Raw genomic sequence first — 25974 nt, forward strand, 5'->3', positions numbered from 1 at the left:
ACTGGCAATGCTTTAGAGGACATGCCCATGGGTTCCTCCCCTAAACCCTCACTCTGTAGGTCCTCAGTTTTGTCTTAGTGTCTGAAGATGGTGGACCTTTTCTCCTTTACAGAGAAAATCATCCTTAGCCTAACTGTTTTTTCATTTTCCATTATTATTTTATCTTCGATTCCTTCAGTCAACTCTCACTGTCTTTTCATTTCAAATATAGAAATATTGTACCTGGATTGATGCAACCTTAGTAAAGCCTTAGAAGCCGTACCGGGACCCTATGTTATAGAGACAGCTTGTAATGTTGCTTCAGGTACTGGATTCTGCTTGGGCATTCACCTTGGTGCCCAGCCTGTTTCAGGCTTCTTGATCATCATTAGTACGAACTAGGGGATATTCATACCATCTGCAAAGTACAATAAGGGAAGTAGGAAGATAAAATAAATGCTTCATGGTGGAGGGACCAGAAGGAAACACTGATTTACCGTAAAAAAAATGAAACGTAAAATGAACTTTGCCTTTTTAAAGGTGTAGTCCACCCACCCAGCTAAAAGTTATTTTTTGGTTAGAGGTTGAGCTTAGTTAGCTGAGTCACAGCCCATGGCTTCTTTTATGCCTTAGATTGGCATTTCTCAACCTTTTCAATGCAGGGAAACTTTCCAGTCTCAGGGAACCCCTGCTAAAAATGACTATATCTACAACTCATGATTCATTAGTGTGATGGTCAATGGGAAGAATGCTCCTTACACTTGTGGTCATTGGGAAGAATTACCCCCTTGCAGATAGCTAAAAAGATAAATGGTGTCAGTGGGAACTTATCTGAGAGGCAGAAATTGCCCATTGCTCAAGGAACCCCTAGCAACCTCTGGAGGAGGAGAAGGTTCCATGGAACTCTGGTTGAGAAACCCTGCCTTAGATACGCCAACAGCAAGATCTCTGAAAAGACACATATTAGGATTTTAACATCAATGTAGGAGCCTGTATCAACAGGCTTTGGGCTTGTTTTGGTAGCATTAGTTTGACGCACATTTGAGACATTCAGAGATTATTAAGAATTCACTGACAGGTGCATTTGACATGCAGTTGGCCTCTTTTTGATCTTCAATAGACTTCCTTCAAGCAAGTTTTGCCTTCCCTTAGACATGTATGAGAATGCACAACCCAATTTAAAGCAAACAAAAGCCCAATGTCAAGGTAAAGACACATTGATAACCCAAGTGTTGGCTGTGTTTTGCAGTGTAACATTCCAGAAGGCGGATTGGTTCCCAAAACATTATACCAGTCAGATGACGAAACAGAAACGTCCGATCATATCCGATTGTGGACGGAGACCATCTACCACTCTGCCTATATCAACAAGGGAGCCCCGCATGAGGTTAGTGACCGAGAGAACATACACAGCTGGGCTACAAAAACTCAACAAACATTGGACTTGTCCATAGCACTCAATCACATGCAGCTTAATTCTTCTAAGTTACAATGGAAGAATGACAGCCAGAATCTAATTTAGTATATTGGTATTGTTATATTGATATGTGGTATTATTGAAGCCAAGTCCAATTGTCTTTAGGCACCACCAGCAAAGAAAAGCCAAAGACAACCTATCACATTATATGGTGTGAAATAGGGGGCGCTAGAGACCTAACAAACATATGCTTCTGCCATTAAGTGCACTCACTAACCAAATCAATCTCAGTGGACTGGGTGGTGCTGATTGTGCTGAACTAGTGATACCACAAACACATGATTTATACTACAAAAATAATAAAATACAATGAAAAAATATTAATTAAAGAATCCAGTGAAAAGAATTTTTTGAACAAAATTAGTGCAAGTGAAATGAATAAATCGTGATGTCTAATAGTCCCAATCCATTGAAGAGATCAGAGCAAAGCAGTTGAAACCAACATCACAGCAGACACATGGATCCTCACAAATGCAACAATTTAAGCGTTGATATAAAGGTTCCGTCACCCAAGAGGAAAAACACCTGAAGGTAATAGATATCTGCTTACCAGATACCAATGACTTCTTTAACTAAAAAGAAAGTCATTAGTGCTTGTACAGGATTGTGCCTGTTCACATGAAGGCTGGAAGGCTGGATGGTACTTTAGGCATTGAACCCTCCCGTCCCATTCATTCAGGATAGGAAATATGAGAAACAAAAAGGAATCCTCATAGCGTAAAACCGTTTAATATATAAAATTAGAGAACAATAAAATAGCCAAATGGCCTCTTACATTGGACGGTGCCTACCCGGCACTGGGACTGCTCGCATGTCAGGGTGAGTAGAGTCAGGAACCCTTCGCATCACATCGCACATGCGGCGTGCGTTCCACTCCGTGCGTCTAGCTAACCAGCTAATCCGGAAGTAGGTGGGACGAATCTGGACATGTGACCACGTACCGCTCCGACGTACGTTTCGTTTGTGAACGTCATCAGGGAAGCGTTCACAAACGAAACGTACGTCGGAGCGGTACGTGGTCACATGTCCAGATTCGTCCCACCTACTTCCGGATTAGCTGGTTAGCTAGACGCACGGAGTGGAACGCACGCCGCATGTGCGATGTGATGCGAAGGGTTCCTGACTCTACTCACCCTGACATGCGAGCAGTCCCAGTGCCGGGTAGGCACCGTCCAATGTAAGAGGCCATTTGGCTATTTTATTGTTCTCTAATTTTATATATTAAACGGTTTTACGCTATGAGGATTCCTTTTTGTTTCTCATATTTCCTATCCTGAATGAATGGGACGGGAGGGTTCAATGCCTAAAGTACCATCCAGCCTTCCAGCCTTCATGTGAACAGGCACAATCCTGTACAAGCACTAATGACTTTCTTTTTAGTTAAAGAAGTCATTGGTATCTGGTAAGCAGATATCTATTACCTTCAGGTGTTTTTCCTCTTGGGTGACGGAACCTTTATATCAACGCTTAAATTGTTGCATTTGTGAGGATCCATGTGTCTGCTGTGATGTTGGTTTCAACTGCTTTGCTCTGATCTCTTCAATGGATTGGGACTATTAGACATCACGATTTATTCATTTCACTTGCACTAATTTTGTTCAAAAAATTCTTTTCACTGGATTCTTTAATTAATATTTTTTCATTGTATTTTATTATTTTTGTAGTATAAATCATGTGTTTGTGGTATCACTAGTTCAGCACAATCAGCACCACCCAGTCCACTGAGATTGATTTGGTTAGTGAGTGCACTTAATGGCAGAAGCATATGTTTGTTAGGTCTCTAGCGCCCCCTATTTCACACCATTACTTATTTGATTGTTCCATTCAAATTAAGGGGAGCAGCTTGTATTTGTGGCTTTTTGAGTGTGTGGTTTTCCACTCACCAATTCACTCATTATATACTTTGTAATTTTTTTTTTTTATATTTTTTTATTTTTTACCAAAGGCGCGAAAGTATTGTCTATCTATCACATTATATAAATGTAGAATATATTGCATGTATACTTGGAATAGTGTGTTAACGCTGAACTCCAGCTAAACACAGATGAGTTACATATAATGGAAAAAGTTACATATAAAGGGTTTAAATTTCTGCCCATCAAGTCCTGATATTTACAGAGCTCTACCACACAGTACAGTCTTGTCCAAAAGCATAGGAGACCTGATTTCTCAGTTAAAGCAGTAGTAAACGTGTATAAAAAAAAAAGAAAAAATTCTCATTGCATGTCATAATGTGCTAGTATGCATCACATACTAGCACATTATGAAAGACTTACCTTGAAACAAAGCCCATTAACGGCGCGCTGTCACCGCTGACAGGGCCTCTATCTTCACCCGGTCATCCTTCTGGGTTTGCGGGCTCTGGCCGCTTGAATGGCTGAGCCGTGATGACGTCTCAGAGCTCTAAAGGAACAGCACAAGTATGCCGTTCCTTCAGAGTGCATGCGCATGTGATGTCACTGGCTGCAGAGACACAATAACTCCTAAACTTGCATCGTTTAGGAGCTAATCCTTGTACCTACAGGTAAGCTTTATTTCAAGCTTACCTGTAGGTACAAATGCCCAATGGGAGTTTATTACTACCACTTTAAGCAACACTTTACAGGTCTTGTTTACTCCCCCAGCCTGTGACTGGACAATGAAGGAGAAGTAGCAGACTAATGAACTGGTGTCCCTGTCGCTCTACTCCTATCAGCATGACCCGTGTTAGCTCAGGAGCACTGTAGCATGATTTTAGCTCATTGTGTTGCTTCTCCCTCTCCCAGCATGAGTTCCGGGATTTGTAGGAAGCTGATATCAGGTCATATTGGGGTACTTACACTGCTTGAATTAAAAAATTAATAATTTTATGATACAGAATGAATGAATCCAAAGCTGCATTCATTTTGTATCCTTTATATTTGGAGTTAAACTTTAACATATGTGTGCCTAGACATATGCAAGAAATGCCTCCTTTCATGTAACAAAGGAAGGTAGCTTGGCTTTTCTCCTCCTCCCTGCTGTTTTTTCCTAGAAGGGTAGCACCCAGTTATGGAGAACAGTTTATTGCTTTTCATGAAGTTACACATATTCTAGTACCACAGAAGAGTATGTCTCCTGCAAAATGATGGAAAGGGACATGCTGTCTCTGTAGCGTATGCTTTAGTAACTTGTTCCATTCACTTGATGGACAGAAGTAGTGCACATTCAGCAAAGTACCCAGCCCCCCCCCAGTGGGTTCCAATATCAGGAGCTCTGTTTTTTTCCACAACACCATAAATGTGTATGAGTACAATTGTGTAAGTTCTTCCGAACTTCAGAACTGTGCACAGGACAATCTATAGGTAATACAATGACCATGTTCTAGGACAGATAGTCAATGTGAAACAATCAAGTCAGGTCATTGTCCACTCCTCATTAATGGCCTAAATATTGGTATTGAGGTCTTAAAAAGTCCAACTTGACTGATAATTATTTTATGTGTGGGCACTTTTACAAGAACCTGTAAAGAATTTGCTCTAGTCCAGTCTCAGACATCTTGTCGTTGTGCCTTCTTTCCGCAGATATCAGCGGAGATTCTCGAGGTGGAGTCTGTTATCACGTGGGACTTTGACGTGCTCCGTGGAGATGTGGTGTTTAGCCTCTTCCACTCCAAGAGGGTCCCAGTGACCCATCAGAAGGACGCCTCCTCCTCCTCGGTCCCTTCCACCGCCAGCACCAGCAATAACGTTCAGCTGATTGACAAGAACTGGGTGCTGGGGGTGGACTACAGCTGGGTTGAAGCTCCACTCATCTGCAAAGAAGGAGAGAGTATCCAGGTATGTCACCTCCCAACATGTTTTTGACATAGTTGTGTAGGTAGGGAAGAGACAGGTCCACCAAGCCTCATACAAACGCAGACATTTTGGTCTAAGAAAGGCAAAACAAAGTCTTTGGGAGATCCCATATAATGGCAGTATGGTTTCACCCTTCGTTTGTAACTAATGTCCCCTTGCCCTTTGCACTCTCCATGGAATAAAAAAAATGCAAAAAACACTCTGCCAAATCTTTAAACCAGCTTTAGATATATATATGGATTAAACAGATCACCTTTAAGTCGTTTTTCATTTCCAAACCTAAAGAAGCCTAGTGTTTTTACCTAATGCTACTAAGTTACTAAGTTACTAAGTAGTCTTGAGTGATTACAGTTACTATTAATATTATAATACAGCACCAACCAAAAATGCTATTTAATACATGTTTTATATCCAAAGCAAACTCCCCCACTAATTCATGCCTCCGTGCTTTATTTTGCTGAGAAGTCACTTAGAAAAACATCCCCCTAGCATTTCTGACTGTGGCCATTTTGAGTAAGGGCAGATGATTTATGTAGCGTTCCTGTAATCCATCTGCCCTTAGCTCAGGCATGCAGGCAGGAAGGTGTGCTTAGCTGAGAAAACCCCTCCTGAAGACCCCTGGAATGTATGATATCCTTTTGGCGTAGTCATGGAAACCAGGAAGTAAGTGAAGAAATGTAAAAAATTAAAATAAAATAAGTAAATATAATATACCTTCCTATCTACTTGCTAAGGCTAGCAGCATAAGGATATTAAAAATAGTCAATGTTGATTGAGAGATTGAAGTTCCGCTTTAGGAATTATTTATGCTGCCCCTATTCCAGAAGACCCAAACCCTTTTTGTCTCGCCAGGGTTCTCATGTGACTCGCTGGCCCGGGTTTTACATCCTTCAGTGGAAGATGCACAGCTCATCGTCTGGCACCAGCATTGTCCGAGTAGATGATGTTTTGGCCTCACTTCAGGTCTCCAGTAACAAGTGTAAAGTCTTGTATTACTTCGAGGTTCTGGCATCAGAGGACTTCAGGTAAGACAGTGTTCCATTTCAAAGGATAGTTGGGTCTTAGTAAGAAAATGACTTAAACGAAACCCAGATTTTACCCATGCAGTGAAAAAGCAGCATATCTACTTTAATGGCAGCCCTACCAGCAAAAATATACATTTCCTTTGCTCCTTGATGCGCTGTCCAGCTCCTAGGAAAGAGGATATACTTGGTACTTTCAAGTATGGACAGCTTGTGACTGTTCTCCCTCATGCCCACATGACAGTACTGTTGCTTGGTGAATAGCCCCAAAGGCACCGGCACCCTGTGCTGTCACCTAGGTGGACGGGGAGAGAGTCATCAGCTGTTTGTAATCTCTAATGCCCTGTACACACGGTCGGACATTGATCGGACATTCCAACAACAAAATCCATGGATTTTTTCCGACGGATGTTGGCTCAAACTTGTCTTGCATACACACGGTCACACAAAGTTGTCGGAAAATCTGATCGTTCTAAACGCGGTGACGTAAAAGTACGTTGGGACTATAAATGGGGCAGTAGCCAATAGCTTTCGTCTCTTAATTTATTCTGAGCATGCGTGGCACTTTGTGTGTCGGATTTGTGTACACACGATCGGAATTTCCAACAACGGATTTTGTTGTCGGAAAATTTTATAGCAAGCTCTCAAACTTTGTGTGTCAGAAATTCCGATGGAAAACAAGGTCCTATCACACATTTTCCGTCGGAAAATCCGACCGTATGTACAGGGCATAAGCCTGTATTTTGAGCTTACACAGTTGTTTTTTTTTTCACTATTGCAAGCAAACATGGCAGCAGAGAAGCAAATGGACGGTATGCAGTCCAGCCAATAGGATATGCATTAAAATTGGTTGCTATCTTCAAATTTAGTGATTGACTGAGTTTTTAGGTATTACTCTGATTTGACACTTTTTAGCAGATGTCAGAGGCAAAGAGACCCCATGATTGTGTGTATTGTCTCTGATGTATGAAGTTTAAAATAAATTGACTGTATATTGAGAGACATATGGTGCATGCCATTGCAGACTGCCTTTCGAAAATTGCTGGCTGTCTCTTGTTCAAAACTTTGAGTCACTGACCTTGAACAAGCATGGGTCTAGTGAATTTAGAGTAAAGTCAGGATTCTAAATCAGAGCATATATACTGTATAAGTGTGTGTGTGTGTATATATATATATATATATATAGTATCTCACAATAATGTGAATCTCACAATAGTATGCCAACGTGTACTGTGACATACTGAAGCAGAGCATGACCCCCTCCCATCGGAGACTGGGCCACAGGGCAGTATTCCAACATGATAACGACCCCAAACACACCTCCAAGACAACCACTGCCTTGCTAAAGATGCTGAGGGTAAAGGTGATGGACTAGCCAAACCTAAACCCTATTGAGCATCTGTGGGGCATCCTCAAACGAAAGGTGGAGGAGTACAAGGTCTCTAACATCCACCAGCTCAGTAATGTCATCATGGAGGAGTGGAAGAGGACTCCATTGGCAACCTGTGAAGCTCTGGTGAACTCCATGCCCAAGAGTGTTAAGGCAGTGCTGGAAAATAATGGTGGCCACACAAAATATTGACACTTTGGGCCCAATTTGGACATTTTCACTTAGGGGTGTACTCACTTTTGTTGCCAGCGGTTTAGACATTAATGGCTGTGTGTTGAGTTATTTTGAGGGGACAGCAAATTTACACTGTTATACAAGCTGTACACTCACTACTTTACATTGTAGCAAAGTGTCATTTCTTCAGTGTTGTCACATGAAAAGATATAATAAAATATTTACAAAAATGTGAGGGGTGTACTCACTTTTGTGACATACTGTGTATATATATATTGTTAAGGCACTGTCCCAACACTTCCTAGGCTTCACGTTTGTTCTGCAATAGGGATTTCCATATTGCTATCCTGGCAGGTTCCCTACAAATAATACTTTGAATGGCTTAAAATAGAACTTTAGTAAAAAAAAAAAAAAAAGTGATACTAAACACACACTGTTTAATGTACATTGTCCCTTCTATTTCTGTATATGGATGATGACACTGTAATTATTTTAATTTAAAAAAAGTACCTTTTTCCTAATCGATATAGAGCTGTCACATGACCCAGCTCTTTTCCAGCCTGTCTGCAGGGAAACATAAGCAGGAGGAACTTCTAGTCCTCTGCTGCTGGTCACATGTTTAAAAAAAAAAAAGCCTTTGGAATACAAAGTAAAAATACAGAATTAATATCAATAAACTGTTTGAAATTTTCATACAAATATATATTTAAGATGAAATCTTTATTATTTTTTAGCACTAACATGGTGTGGATGGATTTCTGCCAGGCACAGGCTGTGTCACGCTCCTCTAGCCTGTGTCTTAGAATAAGAGGGAGGCGAAGCCTCCTTCTATCTACATGTAATATCCCGCCCCCAATGTGTTTAGCTGGTTAGTGGGCATGAAGGAGGAGGGAGGGAGTGGGCTGTCATTTACTACTGTGTATCTGCCCACATGTGTGACTCTATAGTCACATGGGCTACTCAAATGTGATGGGGAGGAAATGCTCATCATAGAAACTCACTGAAAACTGAGCATGTGCAGAGTTGCCACCACAGCTGCAAAATCCCTAGGTGAATTGGTGACATTAACAGAAGGTGGAGACAGAGAGCAGCAGGATTAACCGTTTTTTTTGCAGAATACAGAAAACTAATCTCATAGTGACTGAATACGTATGAACAACATGTAATACAGCATTTATTGAGAGTTTTTTTATGATGTGGGTTTATTGACATTTTAAGTCCTGCTAGCTATGTAAAACATTAAAAATAATTCCCCATACTGTTTAGAATCCAGTAATACACTGGCTCACCCTGCTCTGCACATGCTCAGTTTCTGTCTTTTTTCGGCACTGTGATGAAAATCAGAGCCACTGGAGGCTGACCTGCTGACAGTTTCAAGTTTTACTTCTGCTCAGGGGCTCTTGGCTTCAGCACAATGGCGGCCTCCAGCAAAAAGAAAAAGGAGCAATGCTGGATTTACAGCACACACTGATTTTGGTAGAATAATAATGTGGAATGTATGTCCCTTACCAAAGAACATTATTCGTTATCAAGTTGTTATAGGTAAAGTTCTGCTTTAACATGAATTATTCTTATTCTTCAGGGGGTCAATGTCAAGCCTGGAATCCTGCAGTGGCTTCTCTCAGCTAAGCGGGGTCACCAACTCTTCCAACAAGTCTCACACTGGCTCTATGGTCTCCAGATAACAGAGGGCCCTGGGGCTTTGCCCCCTTTGACTCTCTGACCCTATGCGCACAACTGGCCTTATTTATTTCAACAGAGGATTTGCGGGTCCTCGCCTAATCCTTGAACGTGCCATGGTAAAATCTGGCACCACCAGCTCCAGAGAGCCAGCTTAAAGCACATAACTGAAACTGAATCTCCTTGCATTTTGGAGCTTTGAAATCTTCTGGGTTTTTGTGCCCAGAGACATCAACCGAGTCATGATTGTGATATCTATTGAAACCAAATACCAAGAAGCGACAGAATGGCAATTTACCTCATAAGTTTGGTACTAATTTATTATGCAGCTACCACCACTAACCAAGTTTCAGTTGGTGGCTGAAAACACTTCAGCCAAGCATAGAGTGGTGGGCGAACCTGAAATGACTATGATGGACAAATGATCACTGTAACTTTGGCACCTTGGTTTGTAGGACAGCCTTAGCTATGATGTGTAGGTTTTCTGAACTAGCCATCCTACACTGCCAGCACCTTTTGGCTATTTTCTAATACTTTGCCTTTATCTATTTAACTTATTTACACAGACTTTTTTTTCAGAGTGAACTCAGGCCAATATTTCTTAATGAAATTAAACTCTCTTAGAAGAAGATTTGATGTCTTTTTCTTTTACCTTTTAATGTATTAAAGTAGATCTACCAGGAAAACTTTTTTTTTTTTCATTTTGGATAGAGTAAGGGAAGGTTATAACCCCTGTCAGATTTTTACTTTTTTTTTGCCCTTTCTGTCCTATTACAGAGATTTCCCTTCACTTCCTGTCCCATAGCCAAACAGGTACCCCCAGGTCAACAGAACTAGTGCCCCTTTGGTAGATTTCCCCTCTATTACTTGTCTGGGGACAACCCCAAATTGGGTTTTCTTTTACTTTCACTTTCAATAATAATGGTAGACAGGACAAATAGAGAGGATGAATCTCCTTAACGGGGGCACAGACCGCAACACAGACTGACGTGTTCTAATCCCTCTTAACTCTATCCAAAACTAAAAAAAAGTTTTGACTTTAGTTATACTTTAAGTATGTTTATTTGTCATACCTTTTGCCTAATATCCTACATCATTTCGCTGATAAGCATTGGTGGAGCTGCTATGGGTACCAGAGTAAGGGCACGTGCAAGGGCTATAATGCTATTCCCATTGCAGCACCATGCAGATCTGATGCCCCAGCTATATTAAGAATTGCAGATAAAGTGAATAGTAAAACTGACTTTGTTGCTCCCACATACCAACAATCAGCTGGAAACAATATGAAAGGAAAAACCATAATGGCTTAAGAGTAGCCCAGGCAGTTCTGCTTTCATTATTAAGTTATACTAGGTTTATGGAGGCTTCTTAATAACCATGCTATAAGTCCTCAATAGGCAAAACGTGGAATCCTCAAATACTGAATCAGACAGGTAATTCGGTTTTCTTAGGGATCTTCCACCCTTTGAGAAGTTGGTAAGTCATCAAGGAGTGTTAATTATTCCTATGATAAATATTGAAGTTCAGATTCGCAGAGGAATGTGTATCAATGAAAAGCGGTTCCGGTTTAGTGAAGTCGAATACACGAAAATGTATTCTAATCAGACACTGTGGGGTCTGCTTAAAAAAAAGTTGCTGTCTAAATATCTCAAGCATTCACACAGTTCTCACAAATAATAATACATGTAATTTGCCCAATACAGTACGTTTACCTACTATGATTATGTAACTAGTGGCCAAAATGCGGTATTTTCCCAATTCAGGAAAAATACTGCAATATGACCACTAGGTCGATCATAGGAAATAAACATTCTAGACAAATTATGAGGATATATAATTTTCTTATAAATGGACCCCTGAGGTTTATGGTACTTTGGCATTTCCTTGTTGAACCCCTTAGTGTAATGTTTTTGTTTCATTGACCATTGCCACCAGGACAGAACTTGCTGGGAAATCCATAGTTAAGCAGAGGATGGGGGGGGGGGGGGGACCAGAACAGGAAGTGAGGGGAAATAATGGGGACACCTGTTAAGTAATAACTTTATAAAATTATCACTGAACAGATGTCCCCATGATTTTCTCTCACTTCCTGTTGTGACTTCAAGACATGAAGTCAAGGGACAAGCAAAAAAGAAAAAGTCATGGGACAAGCAAAAAAAAAAAAAAACCTGACAAGGATTTTAACCATTCCCATTCAAGAAGCACTCTTCAAGTCTAGGCTTTAACAGTCCTGATGGACAGTTAAACAGTCCTTGATAGGTATTCCTTTCTTTCTTATTTTTTTATGTTTTTGAGGTTCTAACCATTCTGTATTCTACTGATATATATATATATCCAGTCAAAGGTCAAAGCCTGTTATGGGGGAGTGGAGGGTGGGGAAAAGGTGTGCTGTGTCTGTCTACAGATGCACACAGCCTGGCTTGGGATCAAGCCCGCAGAAGTGTCCCCATAGCTTGCTATGGGGGCACTCGAAGAAAAGGAGGAGCCAAGAGGGGGACCCCAAAAGAGGAAATTTGGGCCGCTCGGTGTAAAACCTTGGCACATACCATACACAGAGAAATGAAATGTTCATGATCCCTAAGCTGATGTATATTTTTGTCATGCATGGCAGTATTTTTGTATAATTTAACATGCCCTTTTCTGTAGAAACTGTCCATCAGCTTTGATTCTTGCATCCCAGTGACCATGACCTTCGTGCAGCTACTATAACCTGACTAGTCTAGTTACCACTCCACCCCGCCCACTTTTTCTTTACCTAGTGCAGACAGCCAAACATTAAGGAATCAATGACATCACCAATTAGAGAGGGGTGTTGCAATATACAGTGCCTTAAAAAAAGTATTCATACCCCTTGAAACTTTCCACATTTTGTCATATTACAACTAAAAACATAAATGTATTTTATTGGGATTTTATGTGATAGACCAACACAAAGTGGCACATAATTGTGCAGTGTAAGGAAAATGATAAATGGTTTTCAACATTTTTTTTACAAATATGTGAAAAGTGTGGCGTGCATTTGTATTCAGCCCCCCTGAGTCAATACTTTTTAGAACCACCTTTCGCTGCAATTACAGCTGCAAGTCTTTTTGGGGATGTCTCTACCAGCTTCGCACATCTAGATAGTGACATTTTTGCACATTCTTCTTTGCAAAATAGCTCAAGCTCTGTCAGATTGAATGGAGGGCGTTTGTGAACAGCAATTTTCAAGTTTTGTCTCAATTGGATTCAAGTCTGGACTTTGACTAGGCCATTCTAACACATGAATATGCTTTGATCTAAACCATTCCATGGTAGCTCTGGCTGTATGTTTAAGGTCGTTGTCCTGCTGGAAGGTGAACCTTCGCCCCAGTCTCAAGTCTTTTGCAGACTCTAACAGGTTTCCTTCTAAGATTGTCCTGTATTTGGCTCCATCAATCTTCCCATCAACTCTGACCACCTTCCCTGTCCCTGCTGAAGAAAAGCTTCCCCACAACATGATGCTGCCACTGCTATGTTTCACGGTGGGGATGGTGTGTTCAAGGTGATGTGCAGTGTTAGTTTTCGGCCATACATAGCATTTTGCTTTTATGCCAAAATGTTCAATTTTGGTCTCATCTGACCAGAGCACCTTCTTCCACATGTTTGCTGTGTCCTCCACATGGCTTCTCGCAAACTGCAAATGGGACTTCTTATGGCTTTCTTTCAGCAATGTCTTTCTTTTTGCCACTCTTCCATAAAGGCCAGATTTGTGGAGTGCCCGACTAATAGTTGTCCTGTGGACAGATTCTCCCACCTGAGCTGTGGATCTCTGCAGCTCCTCCAGAGTTACCATGGGCCTCTTGGCTGCTTCTCTGATTAATGCTCTCCTTGCCCAGCCTGTCAGTTTAGGTGGACGACCATGTCTTGGTAGGTTTGCACTTGTGTCATACTCTTTCCATTTTCAGATGATGGATTGAACAGTGCTGTGAGATGTTCAAAGCTTGGTATTTTTTCTTATAACCTAACCCTGCTTTAAACTTCTCCACAACTTTATCCCTGACCTGTCTGTTCTTGGCCTTCATGATGCTGTTTGTTCCCTAAGGTTCTCTAACAAACCTCTGAGGGCTTCACAGAACAGCTGTATTTATAAGGAGATTAAAATACACACAGGTTGTATTTACTAATTAGGTGACTTCTGAAGACAATTGGTTCCACTAGATTTTAGTTAGGGGTATCTGAATAAAGGGGGCTGCATAAAAATGCATGCCACACTTTTCAGATATTTATTTGTAAAAAATGTTGAAAACCATTTATCATTTTCCTTCCACTTCAAAATGATGTGCCACTTTGTGTTTCTCTATCTATTTACGTTTTTGGTTGTAACATGACAAAATGTGGAAAATTTCAAGGGGTATGAATACTTTTTCAAGGCACTGTAGTATCCACCTGTATTGTTCTACAGATGGTATTTACACTACTGTGCAAAAGTTTTAGGCAGGTGTGAAAAAATGCTGTAAATTAAGAATGCTTTCAGAAAATAGACGTTAATAGTTTATTTTTTTATCGATTAACAAAATGGAAAGTAAATGAACAGAGGAGAAATCCAAATCTAATCAATATTTGGGGTGACCCCCCTTTGGTTTTAAAACAGCATACATTTTTCTAGGTACACATATACGCAGTTTTTAAAGGAACTCGGCAGGTAGGTTGTTCCAAACATCTTGAAAAACCAACCACAGATCTTCTATAGATGTAGGCTGCCTTAAATCCTTCTGTCTCTTCATGTAATCCCAGACAGACTCCATGATGTTGAGATCAGGGCTCCGTGGGGGGCAAAAACAAAACTTCCAGGCCTCCTTGTTCTTCTTTACACTGAAGATAGTTCTTAATGTCATTGGCTGTTTGGGGTTGTTATCCTGCTGCATAGTAAATTTAGGACTAATCATAAGCATCTCTGATAGTATGGCATGATCAGAGCTGTATTTTGGCCTAGTCTGACAAGGCCCAGTCCTAGGGCAGCTCTTTTTAGGGGGACGGCAAAAAAGCCGCCCCCACCTCCATCTGATACTCTATTGGTCACTGGTTGCTAGAGGCGCCTGGTGTCTAGCAACCAGTGACATCACGGTTACGACTTCCTGGCTCAGCCCATAATTCAAAGCGGAGGAGGATTTAACTTCCTCCTTCTCTGCGCCTAGTGCTCGTGTGGACCAAAGAGTCCTGCCGATCCGGTAAAGGTGGGGTGCAGGGCAGCAGTGCAAAATCCGCCAATCTGGTGCCGACAGCAACCGCTGCTAATGAGTCCTTACACAGTGGGTGGCCGGCGGGCCCCAAAGCGTGGCTAGAACCAATAACTTGGGAGGGAGAAGACCTCCACCACCACGGCGCCACCCTGTCCTGAGCAGCAGCGGCCACAGCATCCCTGTTACCTCCCAGAGCCTGTACTCCTTCTTCTACCTCCTCTCCGCTCCCAGCTGGGACATCAACAGGAAGACAGGCTGACTGAGGGCTCAGAGGACGGACGGGAGGTAGGTGCATCACACACATCTACCCACAGACAGGGGAGCACAGGAGGGACTGCAGGCAGGGCTAGGGGGTCTCGCACCCCCTTCTCTCTCTCCCCCCTCACACTCTCTCTCTTCCACCCCCCTTTCTCTCTCTCCCCCCCTCTGGCACTCTCTCTCTTCCACCCCCCTCTCTCTCTCCCCTCTCTCCCACCCCCTCTCTCTCTCTCCCCTCACCCTCTCGTTCTCCCTCTCGTGAGATCTCAGGGATTCATGCTATGACTTGTAGTCCTTCAATTATGGAGGGAGCCACATCCATTAAACAGGAAGGGGGGCCAAATTTACATAGGAGGGGGGGGGGCAATTTTAGTCTTGCCTAGGGCAGCACAAAACCAAAATACACCACTGGGCATGATGGATCTGCCTGTATTTTTGTCAACATTGAGGACACCATTGATCCTGACCAAATCTCCAACACCATTTGCAGAAATTCAGCCCCTAACTTTCAAGGAACCTCCACAATGCTTCACTGCTGCCGCCTGCAGACACTCATTATGGTACCGCTCTCCAGCCCTTCACCAACAAACTGCCTCCTGCTACAGCCAAATATTTTACATTTTGATTCATCAGCCCAGAGCACCTGCTGACATTTTTCTACACCCCTGTTCCTATGTTTTTGTGCATAGTTGAGTAGCTTAGCCTTGTTTCCATGTCGGGGGTATGGTTTTTTGGCCAGAAGTTCTTCCATGAAGACCACTTGTGGCAAGACTTCTCCAGACAGTAGATGGGGGTACCTGGGTTCCACTGGTTTCCATCAGTTCTGTACTGATGGACATCTTCTGATACTGAAGGGAAGTAAGCATTGTCCATTGCCCGTTCCTTTGTGCTTCAGCAAAAGAGCTTGAACAGCACATCTTGAAACCCCAGACTGCTCTGAAACCCCAGACTGCCTGGGAGAGACCTTGCTGATGAAACCTACCTATCTTGTGTCTTGTTGCTTTGCTCAGTCTTGCCATGCTGTACGACTTGTGCCATGAAACTGTCTTCCACAACCTCACCTTAGTAGCGGAGTTTGGCTGTTCCTCACCCAGTTTTAAGCCTCCTAAACAGCTGTTTCTATTTCCGGTATTGACTGTGTTTCAACCTACAGTACATCTGAAACTGATGATCATTAACACCTGCTTGGTATTGGTTAATCTTACACCTGACTCGAATCCTACAAATTGCTGACCTGACCTAACCTACTGACTTTGTGCAAGTGTACTAAGCGTGCAAGTATAAGAATTAATGCTGGTTTGAAGCCAAAGAGCAGTCACACCAAATATTGATCTAAATTAGATTTTTCTTCTGTTCGCTCATTTTGCATTTGTAAATTGATCAAAATAAACAATTAAAAAATATACTCCTAATTTACAGCATTTCTTCACATCTGCCTAAAAATTTTACACAGTACTGTACATCTAAAATTGTGGCTGCCTAATGTTCACACAGGTGGCAATCGCCTGTTTTTAACCCCCCCAACTGTCTACCTATGAATCAACATGAAAGCTGTTCAAGTCCATTCACATAGCTGTGATGTAATACCTTTGCTTCCTGGTACGGCAAATGTAACTTAGCATGCGTTTGGCAGGTGGTGTCGCTTGCCAAATGCACCAATTAAAGTCAGTGGGACCGTGCCACAACCTTGTGCCAAACATTTGGCTAGCATTGCATCACTATTGACTTCAACTACCGTGGATCGCTTTTCCAAGGGGCAGTAAAGTCCCACGTGAAAGGCACCTTGAACCTTGATCGGGAATCTGTAGTCCCAATGCAGGCTGGATAACAGTCCTGTTACTCTCCATACAGAAACATTTTAAGTATCTTCAAAGCATCACAAAATCTTATCTTTCCTTATAAAATAACATACGTAGAACAACTTTTTATTATTTCAACATTAAATAATAAAAAACAGGTTTAAGCTTGGGGGGTTTTGGTAGTGGCTAGAACTTTAAAGAAGTCTGGCTTTCCATATTGGCTTTTGATTACACATGATGAGCAATAAGAAACCCAGAAACCACATCTCAGAGCTGTGACCTGTCTATCACTAATGGAGACGATTAATAGAGAAATGTTTAGTCCAGGTGAAATGATGAAGGTTTGTCTTATGATTATGTAACCAGATAAAGCGGTATGAGAATAGAATAGGAGGGACTGAACATTTAGGCATTTAGAGTCTTTGTAGAACTTGTTTCCATCATAAAGTAGTCCGGTAACCTGGACCAGCAAAAAAAAAAAAAAACGGCCCTGCTTCAGCTGCCTTTGTTTTTTTATGTCACTTGCCTGTGCCATAGTCAGCATTGTGAGAAATTTGGCACATTCAGTAGTTGCCCATTCATTAATTGTCCACTTATTAGTTGTCCATTTGTTAGTTATCCATTCGTTAGTTGTCCATTCGTTAGTTGTTCATTAGTTGTCCATTCATTAGTTGTCCACTTGTTAGTTTTTCCATTCATAAGTTCTCCATCTATTAGTTGTCCATTCATTAGTTTTTCCATTCATTAGTTCTCTATTTGTTCTTGACTTGGACCCACAATAGCTTTCTTTGGGAAATGCTGTTTTAAGATGGCTGGTGTAACATACCTGCTCTCATTACTTGTACTCATACTCCCTTTAAAGCGGAAGTAAACCCACCCATTTAACTGTTTCAAATAACAGTTACATTTCTGGTACGTGTCAGGAATGTAACCCTCCCATTGGTTGTGCTCTCAACCAGATTGTCAAACCATCCAATGGCTGGTGTCAGAACTGATCACATGTGCAGCATCATGGCAGTTGTAGATTAAACAGAGGCCAAGATGGCAGTTTCCTTGGCTGAAAATGATAGGAGGGTTTACTTCCACTTTAAGGTTCTCTGAGTAGTCTGTACCCACCAGCAGACCAGGAGGCCACATATATCTATTTTGGCTTGTCCTTTGAGCCTTTGGTTAGGTATAACACTTCCTCGCTGCAGCTAAGGCTGTGCGTCCGCGTGCTTCTTGTCGGAGATTGCCAACTTGAACTGGAGGCTCTGTGGGAAAAAAATACAGGTTTCATTCAGAATTTTTGTAGTTTTATCATATTGTGAAATGATGTAGTGCCAGTGAATATAACAAGAACGTACAAAAAACTAAATAAGTAAACAGAGTTTAATGTGCCAAACATGAAGTCTCTCCTAAAAAGTCCATATACACTATATTGTTAAAAGTATTGGGACGCCTGCCTTTACACGCACATTAACTTTAATGGCATCCCAGTCTTAGTTCGTGCGGTTCAATATTGAGCCCACCCGTTGCAGCTATAACAGCTTCAACTCTTCTGGGAAGGCTGTCCACAAAGTTTAGGAGTGTGTCTATGGGAATGTTTGGGAACCATTCTTCCAGAAGCGCATTTGTGAGGTCAGGCACTGATGTTGGACGAGAAGGCCTGGCCCGCAGTCTCCACTCTAATTCATCCCAAAGGTGTTCTATCGGGTTGAGGTCAGGACACGCAAATCCATGTCTTTATAGACCTTGCTTTGTGCTCTGGTGTGCAGTCATGTTGGAACAGGAAGGGGCCATCCCCAAACTGTACCCACAAAGTTGGGAGCATGAAATTGTCCAAAATGCCTTGGTATGCTGACGCCTTAAGAGTTCCCTTCACTGGAACTAAGGGCCCAAGCCTTCTCGTTCAACATCAGTGCTTGACCTCACAAATGCGCTTCTGGAAGAATTGTCAAACATTCCCATAGACACACTCCTAAACCTTGTGGACAGCCTTCCCAGAAGAGTTGAAGCTGTTATAGCTGCACAGGGTGGACCAACTCAATATTGAACCCTATGGACTAAGACTGGGATTCCTTTAACGTTTATGTGCGTGTAAAGGCAGGTGTCCCAATACTTTTGAGAATATTGTGTGTGTGTGTGTATAATATATATATATATATATATATATATATATATATTTTATATATAAGTTAAACTGACCATTAAACATTGTGTGCGTGTGTCCCACAACATAACTTACCCTGATTCGTGTGATCGCCGTCTGTTCATTTGGGGGTCAGCACAAGAAAGTGGACAGGCTGAAATGACAATATCATCATATTATTATGGTATAAATGAGCAGTGCACTGCCACATACTCAGCGGGAGCGAGCTGCTCAGTGTTCTCAACTCCGCCCATTCCGACCCTGAACCGCCCACCCAGACCTGCCCATGCAGTCTAAGAGGGAGAGAGAGGAGTGAACATGCTGCTGACAGAACCAGAACAGGAGCGTACACAGACCAATCTCTCACCTTTTCACAACGTCATTTTGCACCTGGGGCAACTGCTCTTGTGGCCCCGCCCATGCTATGCCACTGACGGGGACAGACAACATTTTTCAGGATAAAAGTTGGCCATGCACTAGAAGATTTCCCAAAGAAATGTTCTTATGAAAATTTGTACAAAAATTCTCAGTACTTTCAACGACTTGACAAATTTTGTTCAAAAGTACTTCAAAATTTAATTTGCTTTTAACCTTTGATTTTGGAACGAATGGACTTTACCAAATAAAAACTGCATATACTGCTAGAAATTTGTGCAAGAAAAAATTTCCATCCCTCTCCTTCTAATTTTATCATCACTGTGGTTGAAGATCAACATAGTTTTGACCCCACTAATGCCCCGTACACACGGTCGGACTTTGTTCGGACATTCCGACAACAAAATCCTAGGATTTTTTCCGACGCATGTTGGCTCAAACTTGTCTTGCATACACACGGTCACACAAAGTTGTCGGAAAATCCGATCATTCTGAACGCGGTGACGTAAAACACGTACGTCAAGACTATAAACGGGGCAGTAGCCAATAGCTTTCATCTCTTTATTTATTCTGAGCATGCGTGGCACTTTGTCCCTCGGATTTGTGTACACACGATCGGAATTTCCGACAACGGATTTTGTTGTCGGAAAATTTTATAGCCTGCTCTCAAACTTTGTGTGTCGGAAAATCCGATGGAAAATGTGTGATGGAGCCTACACACGGTCGGAATTTCCGACAACAAGGTCCTATCACACATTTTCCGTCGGAAAATCCAACCGTGTGTACGGGGCATTATGATTACAAAATCAACTGTTCTTAAAGCAAAAAAATGTCCAAAATTCTACTAGCACATAGCCAGCTTAAGTCGATCTAAAAATGACGCACAACACTGTAATATTCAAGCCCAGATACAAGTTGGTTCAAAAGACCGATTGTTTACAAAACCAACGCATTTCAGGGGCTGTAGTTCTACCCCCATTCACAGGGATTAAAAAAAGACATTGAAAAATGTATACTGACTGAAGAGTATTGTTATGACAGAGTTGTAGGATTGTGTGACTGAATTTAAACCTCTAATATAAGTGGAATAAATAGTAGCGCTGTAATTGAATATGTGCTAGTAACCAAAACCAGTGATAAATCTGAATAAACGGTGAAAAAATAAAATAAATATATATATATATATATATATATATATATATATATATATATATATATATATATATATATATATATATATATATTTAGACAGTAAAGCCCTTATTGAATATTAATCACAATGTGAACAAATCTGACAAAGAAAATAATGGTAGAAAACAAGCAATCACATCATATCACATAATAAACAAAAACAAAACAACACACCCTGTGACAGATGTGAAATAATAAAAGTGTTGACATAAAGTTCATAAATGGTGAATATTCTGATGAATGGTCTAAAAAATAAATAAATGAATCTCTTTGTTGTTCTTTGTGATCTACCACCACACCTCAGTGTTTGTGCTTCCACTCCCACAAGATTTGTACTTACCAGCTACAATTGCCTCCCACTCTCGTGTTTGGCACAACTCGCCTCAACCCCACTAATGGGGGTTAAAATGTGATCTGCAGATTTTACACGTGATCTCCAAACAGCAAGCGTCAATGCCACAAATCCTTTTCCACAAGAAGTGATTGTTCCACATGAAAATGAAAGAATGCTCCAAATAATGTGATAAAGTACAGAAAATTTATTAAAACCTTAAAGCATCGCACACCATTGCACTCACATGTGTAAAAACCAAGACAAGCCAAAAACACTCCAAAGGAGATCACAAAAAAAACTCCATGCACTGGTAAAGCGATCTATAGCGGTCGCGGCGGACCCAGGATAGTGTGTCAGCAGTGCAGTCTCACCCACTCCTAGTTTCAAGCCGCTACCACTCGATGAAGCGTCCTCCGTCACGCTTCAGATGCTTGCCGTATAGCCACGCCCCGACATGTTTCGTCACAACCGACTTATTAATGGGATTGGCTGTACGACGAAATGCTTCTCCCTTTATTTCCTGGACTCCCCAAGTGGGCGGAAACAAAGTGACTTGCTCCTGCGCACTCCCTGTGTCTCCACAATAAAGCGCTTTTTACAGCCTATTATTGCAACAATGTTTTAGTAACATTCAAACATGGTAATGAATAAATGCACAACTGGGTGAATACTATTAATAACGTTATTCATATGATAAATACACGCGAGTGGGTTTACTATCTCTAAAGAATACCCATAAAACACTTATATTAGAGGTTTAAATTCAGTCACACATTTTGGTATATATTTGTGGCAGCTACAGTTTATTTGAGACACATATTTCAGAAGCGCAGTGAAGGTATCACGAGGTGTAGGGCGTTTTTCTTGTGAGCTATCAAGTGTGCAGAGTTGTGGGATTGCTCATCATCTGTCTGCAGCTAGTTCTAGCAGCCTTTTTTAAGCCCCAATGTATGGGGCAGAGTTACAGCCCTCGAAATGCGTCGGCTTCGTTAACAATCTGCCATTGAAATAAACATGACTCTGGACTTGAATATCAGTGTGGTGCTTCAATTTTACATACGCTCATCTCATCCTTATCGCAGCCTAAAATGATTGTAAAATCCTTTGAGGTTGCCAACCTAATATTCAAATGGATTTAAACCCAGACACAAAAAATGGAATATAATGAAGCTTACCAGTCCTTAGATGTGGTGGCTTCATTGGATTTCTTTCTTTTTTTCACTTATTTTTACCTGGTGATCCTGCCAGTAACACACTTCCTGTCCTAGGGTGAAAACGCTCTATCACTGTATCTACGAAGAAAGCCATGGTTGTTACTGTAGGCTGCTCTAATGATTTGGACTACAAAGACACCATCCTCTTCTCTTCATCTCCATGGTCGGTGGATCTGTAGTTTACAGAAGATAGCTTGGAAGTTCTTTTAGTGCATCTCACAAGTGGGATTGACACAGCATTTCTGTCAGGATCAACAGGTACAGGTGCATCTCAAAAAATGTGAATATCATCAAAAAGTTAATTTATTTCAGTAATTCAATTCAAAAAGTGAAACTCATATTATATATATAGGGTCATTACACACAGAGTGATATATTTCAAGCATTTCTTTCTTTCAATTTTGATATTTATGGCTTACAGCTAGTGAAAACCCAAAATTCAATATCTCAGAAAATTTGAATATTACATAAAACTAATTAAAAAAATGATTTTTTTAATACAGAAATGTTGGCTTACTGAAAAGTAAGTCCATGTACAGTATGGTATGAACTCAATACTTGGTCGAGGCACCTTTTGCATGAATTACTGCATCAATGCGGCGTGGCATGGAGGCGATGAGTCTGTGGCATTGCTGAGGTGTCATGGTAGCCCAGGTTGCATTGATAGCGGCTTTCAGCTCATCTTCTTTGTTGGGTCTGGTGTCTCTCATCTTCCTCTTGACAATACCCCACAGATTCTCTATGGGGTTTAGGTCAGGAGAGTTTGATGGCCAATCAAGCACAGTGATACCATGATCATTAACCACTTAAGGACCGCCTCACGCCGATGTACGTCGGCAAGGCGGCATGGGCAGGCAAAATCACGTACATATACGTGATTTGCCTCCCGCGGGTGGGGGGTCCGATCCGCTCGGTATTTTCCGTTCCGGCGCCGAGGAGAGAAGACTGTAATGTGAGTGCACAACACACACACACACAGTAGAACATGCCAGGCACACAAAACACCCCGATCGCCCCCCCCGATCGCCCCCCGATCCCCCCCCCCAATCACCCCCCCCCCCCCCCCCCCCCGTCACAAACTGACCCCAAGCAGTTTTTTTTTTTTTTTTTTTTCTGATTACTGCATTGGTGTCAGTTTGTTACAGTTACAGTGTTAGGACAGTTAGGGTTAGCCCCCTTTAGGTCTAGGGTACCCCCCTAACCCCCCCTAATAAAGTTTTAACCCCTTGATCACCCCCCATCACCAGTGTCGCTAAGCGATCATTTTTCTGATCGCTGTATTAGTGTCGCTGGTGACGCTAGTTAGGGAGGTAAATATTTAGGTTCGCCGTCAGCGTTTTATAGCGTCAGGGACCCCCATATACTACTACCTAATAAAGGTTTTAACCCCTTGATTGCCCCCTAGTTAACCCTTTCACCACTGATCACCGTATAAGTGTTACGGGTGACGCTGGTTAATTCGTTTATTTTTTATAGTGTCAGGGAACCCGCCGTTTATTACCGAATAAAGGTTTAGCCCCCTGATCACCCGGTGGTGATATGCGTCACCCCAGGCAGTGTCAGATTAGCGCCAGTACCGCTAACACCCACGCACGCAGCATACGCCTCCCTTAGTGGTATAGTATCTGTACGGATCAATATCTGATCCGATCAGATCTATACTAGCATCCCCAGCAGTTTAGGGTTCCCAAAAACGCAGTGTTAGCGGGATCAGCCCAGATATCTGCTAGCACCTGCGTTTTGCCCCTCCGCCCAGCCCAGCCCAGCCCACCCAAGTGCAGTATCGATCGATCACTGTCACTTACAAAACACTAAACGCATAACTGCAGCGTTCGCAGAGTCAGGCCTGATCCCTGTGATCGCTAACAGTTTTTTTGGTAGCATTTTGGTGAACTGGCAAGCACCAGCCCCAGGCAGCGTCAGGTTAGTGCCAGTACCGCTAACACCCACGCACCGTACACCTCCCTTAGTGGTATAGTATCTGAACGCATCAATATCTGATCCGATCAGATCTATACTAGCATCCCCAGCAGTTTAGGGTTCCTAAAAACGCAGTGTTAGTGGGATCAGCCCAGATACCTGCTAGCACCTGCGTTTTGCCCCTCCGCCCGGCCCAGCCCAGCCCACCCAAGCGCAGTATCGATCGATCACTGTCACTTACAAAACACTAAACGCATAACTGCAGCATTCGCAGAGTCAGGCCTGATCCCTGCGATCGCTAACAGTTTTTTTGGTAGCTTTTTATTGAACTGGCAAGCACCAGTGGCCTAGTACACCCCGGTCGTAGTCAAACCCGCACTGCAGTAACACTTGGTGACGTGGCGAGTCCCATAAGTGCAGTTCAAGCTGGTGAGGTGGCAAGCACAAGTAGTGTCCCGCTGCCACCAAGAAGACAAACACAGGCCCGTCGTGCCCATAATGTCCTTCCTGCTGCATTCGCCAATCCTAATTGGGAACCCACCGCTTCTGCAGCACCCGTACTTCCCCCATTCACATCCCCAACCAAATGCAGTCGGCTGCATGAGAGGCATTTTCTTGATGTCCTCCCGAGTACCCCTACTCAACGAACCCCCCCAAAAAAGATGTCGTGTCTGCAGCAAGCGCGGATATAGGCGTGACACCCGCTATTATTGTCCCTCCTGTCCTGACAAACCTGGTCTTTGCATTGGTGAATGTTTTGAACGCTACCATTCACTAGTTGAGTATTAGCGTAGGGTACAGCATTCCACAGACTAGGACACACTTTCACAGGGTCTCCCAAGATGCCATCGCATTTTGAGAGACCCGAACCTGGAACCGGTTACAGTTATAAAAGTTAGTTACAAAAAAAGTGTAAAAAAAAAAAAAAATATATATATATATATATATATATATATATAAAATAAAAAAAAAATAGTTGTCGTTTTATTGTTCTCTCTCTCTCTCTATTCTCTCTATTGTTCTGCTCTTTTTTACTGTATTCTATTCTGCAATGTTTTATTGTTATTATGTTTTATCATGTTTGCTTTTCAGGTATGCAATTTTTTATACTTTACCGTTTACTGTGCTTTATTGTTAACCATTTTTTTGTCTTCAGGTACGCCATTCACGACTTTGAGTGGTTATACCAGAATGATGCCTGCAGGTTTAGGTATCATCTTGGTATCATTCTTTTCAGCCAGCGGTCGGCTTTCATGTAAAAGCAATCCTAGTGGCTAATTAGCCTCTAGACTGCTTTTACAAGCCGTGGGAGGGAATGCCCCCCACCGTCTTCCGTGTTTTTCTCTGGCTCTCCTGTCTCAACAGGGAACCTGAGAATGCAGCCGGTGATTCAGCCAGCTGACCATAGAGCTGAACAGAGACCAGAGTGGCTCCAAACATCTCTATGGCCTAAGAAACCGGAAGCTACGAGCATTTTATGACTTAGATTTCGCCGGATGTATATAGCGCCATTGGGAAATTGGGGAAGCATTTTATCACACCGATCTTGGTGTCATCAGATGCTTTGAGGGCAGAGGAGAGATCTAGGGTCTAATAGACCCCAATTTTTTCAAAAAAGAGTACCTGTCACTACCTAATGCTATCATAGGGGATATTTACATTCCCCGAGATAACAATAAAAATGATTAAAAAAAACAAAAATTAAAGGAACAGTTTAAAAATAAGATAAAAAAGCAAAAAAATAATAAAGAAAAAAATAAATAAATAAAAAAGCACCCCTGTCGCCCCCTGCTCTCGCGCTAAGGCGAACGCAAGCGGCGGTCTGTTGTCAAACGTAAATAGCAATTGCACCATGCATGTGAGGTATCACCGCGAAGGTCAGATCGAGGGCAGTAATTTTTGCAGTAGACCTCCTCTGTAAATCTAAAGTGGTAACCTGTAAAGGCTTTTAAAGGCTTTTAAAAATGTATTTATTTTGTTGCCACTGCACGTTTGTGCGCAATTGTAAAGCATG

General features: G+C 42.0%; 2 protein-coding genes across 9 annotated transcripts in view; one reads left to right on the forward strand and one right to left on the reverse strand.

Moving 5' to 3' along the window:
• SEC14L5 (SEC14 like lipid binding 5) overlaps positions 1–10166 on the forward strand; it is a 142237-nt gene extending 132071 nt beyond the window's left edge. For all 5 annotated transcript variants that reach the window (XM_073636348.1, XM_073636347.1, XM_073636350.1 and 2 more), the window contains exons 14-17: positions 1229–1366; positions 4999–5253; positions 6124–6296; positions 9440–10166. In XM_073636348.1, coding sequence (XP_073492449.1) covers positions 1229–1366; positions 4999–5253; positions 6124–6296; positions 9440–9542 — 669 coding nt within the window. In that variant the 3' untranslated portion in view covers positions 9543–10166. The remainder of the gene's footprint in view (positions 1–1228; positions 1367–4998; positions 5254–6123; positions 6297–9439) is intronic.
• Positions 10167–17369: 7203 nt separating this feature from the next.
• The window catches only part of LOC141148700 (syntaxin-binding protein 4-like), a 98706-nt gene continuing 90101 nt past the window's right edge, over positions 17370–25974 (reverse strand). For all 4 annotated transcript variants that reach the window (XM_073636352.1, XM_073636355.1, XM_073636354.1 and 1 more), the window contains exons 21-22: positions 19023–19080; positions 17370–18048 (exon numbers count right to left, since the gene is read on the reverse strand). In XM_073636352.1, the coding sequence (XP_073492453.1) occupies positions 17937–18048; positions 19023–19080 (170 nt within the window). In that variant the 3' untranslated portion in view covers positions 17370–17936. The remainder of the gene's footprint in view (positions 18049–19022; positions 19081–25974) is intronic.

Source organism: Aquarana catesbeiana, linkage group LG06 (genome assembly GCF_042186555.1).
Source record: "Aquarana catesbeiana isolate 2022-GZ linkage group LG06, ASM4218655v1, whole genome shotgun sequence".
NCBI lineage: Eukaryota > Metazoa > Chordata > Amphibia > Anura > Ranidae > Aquarana > Aquarana catesbeiana.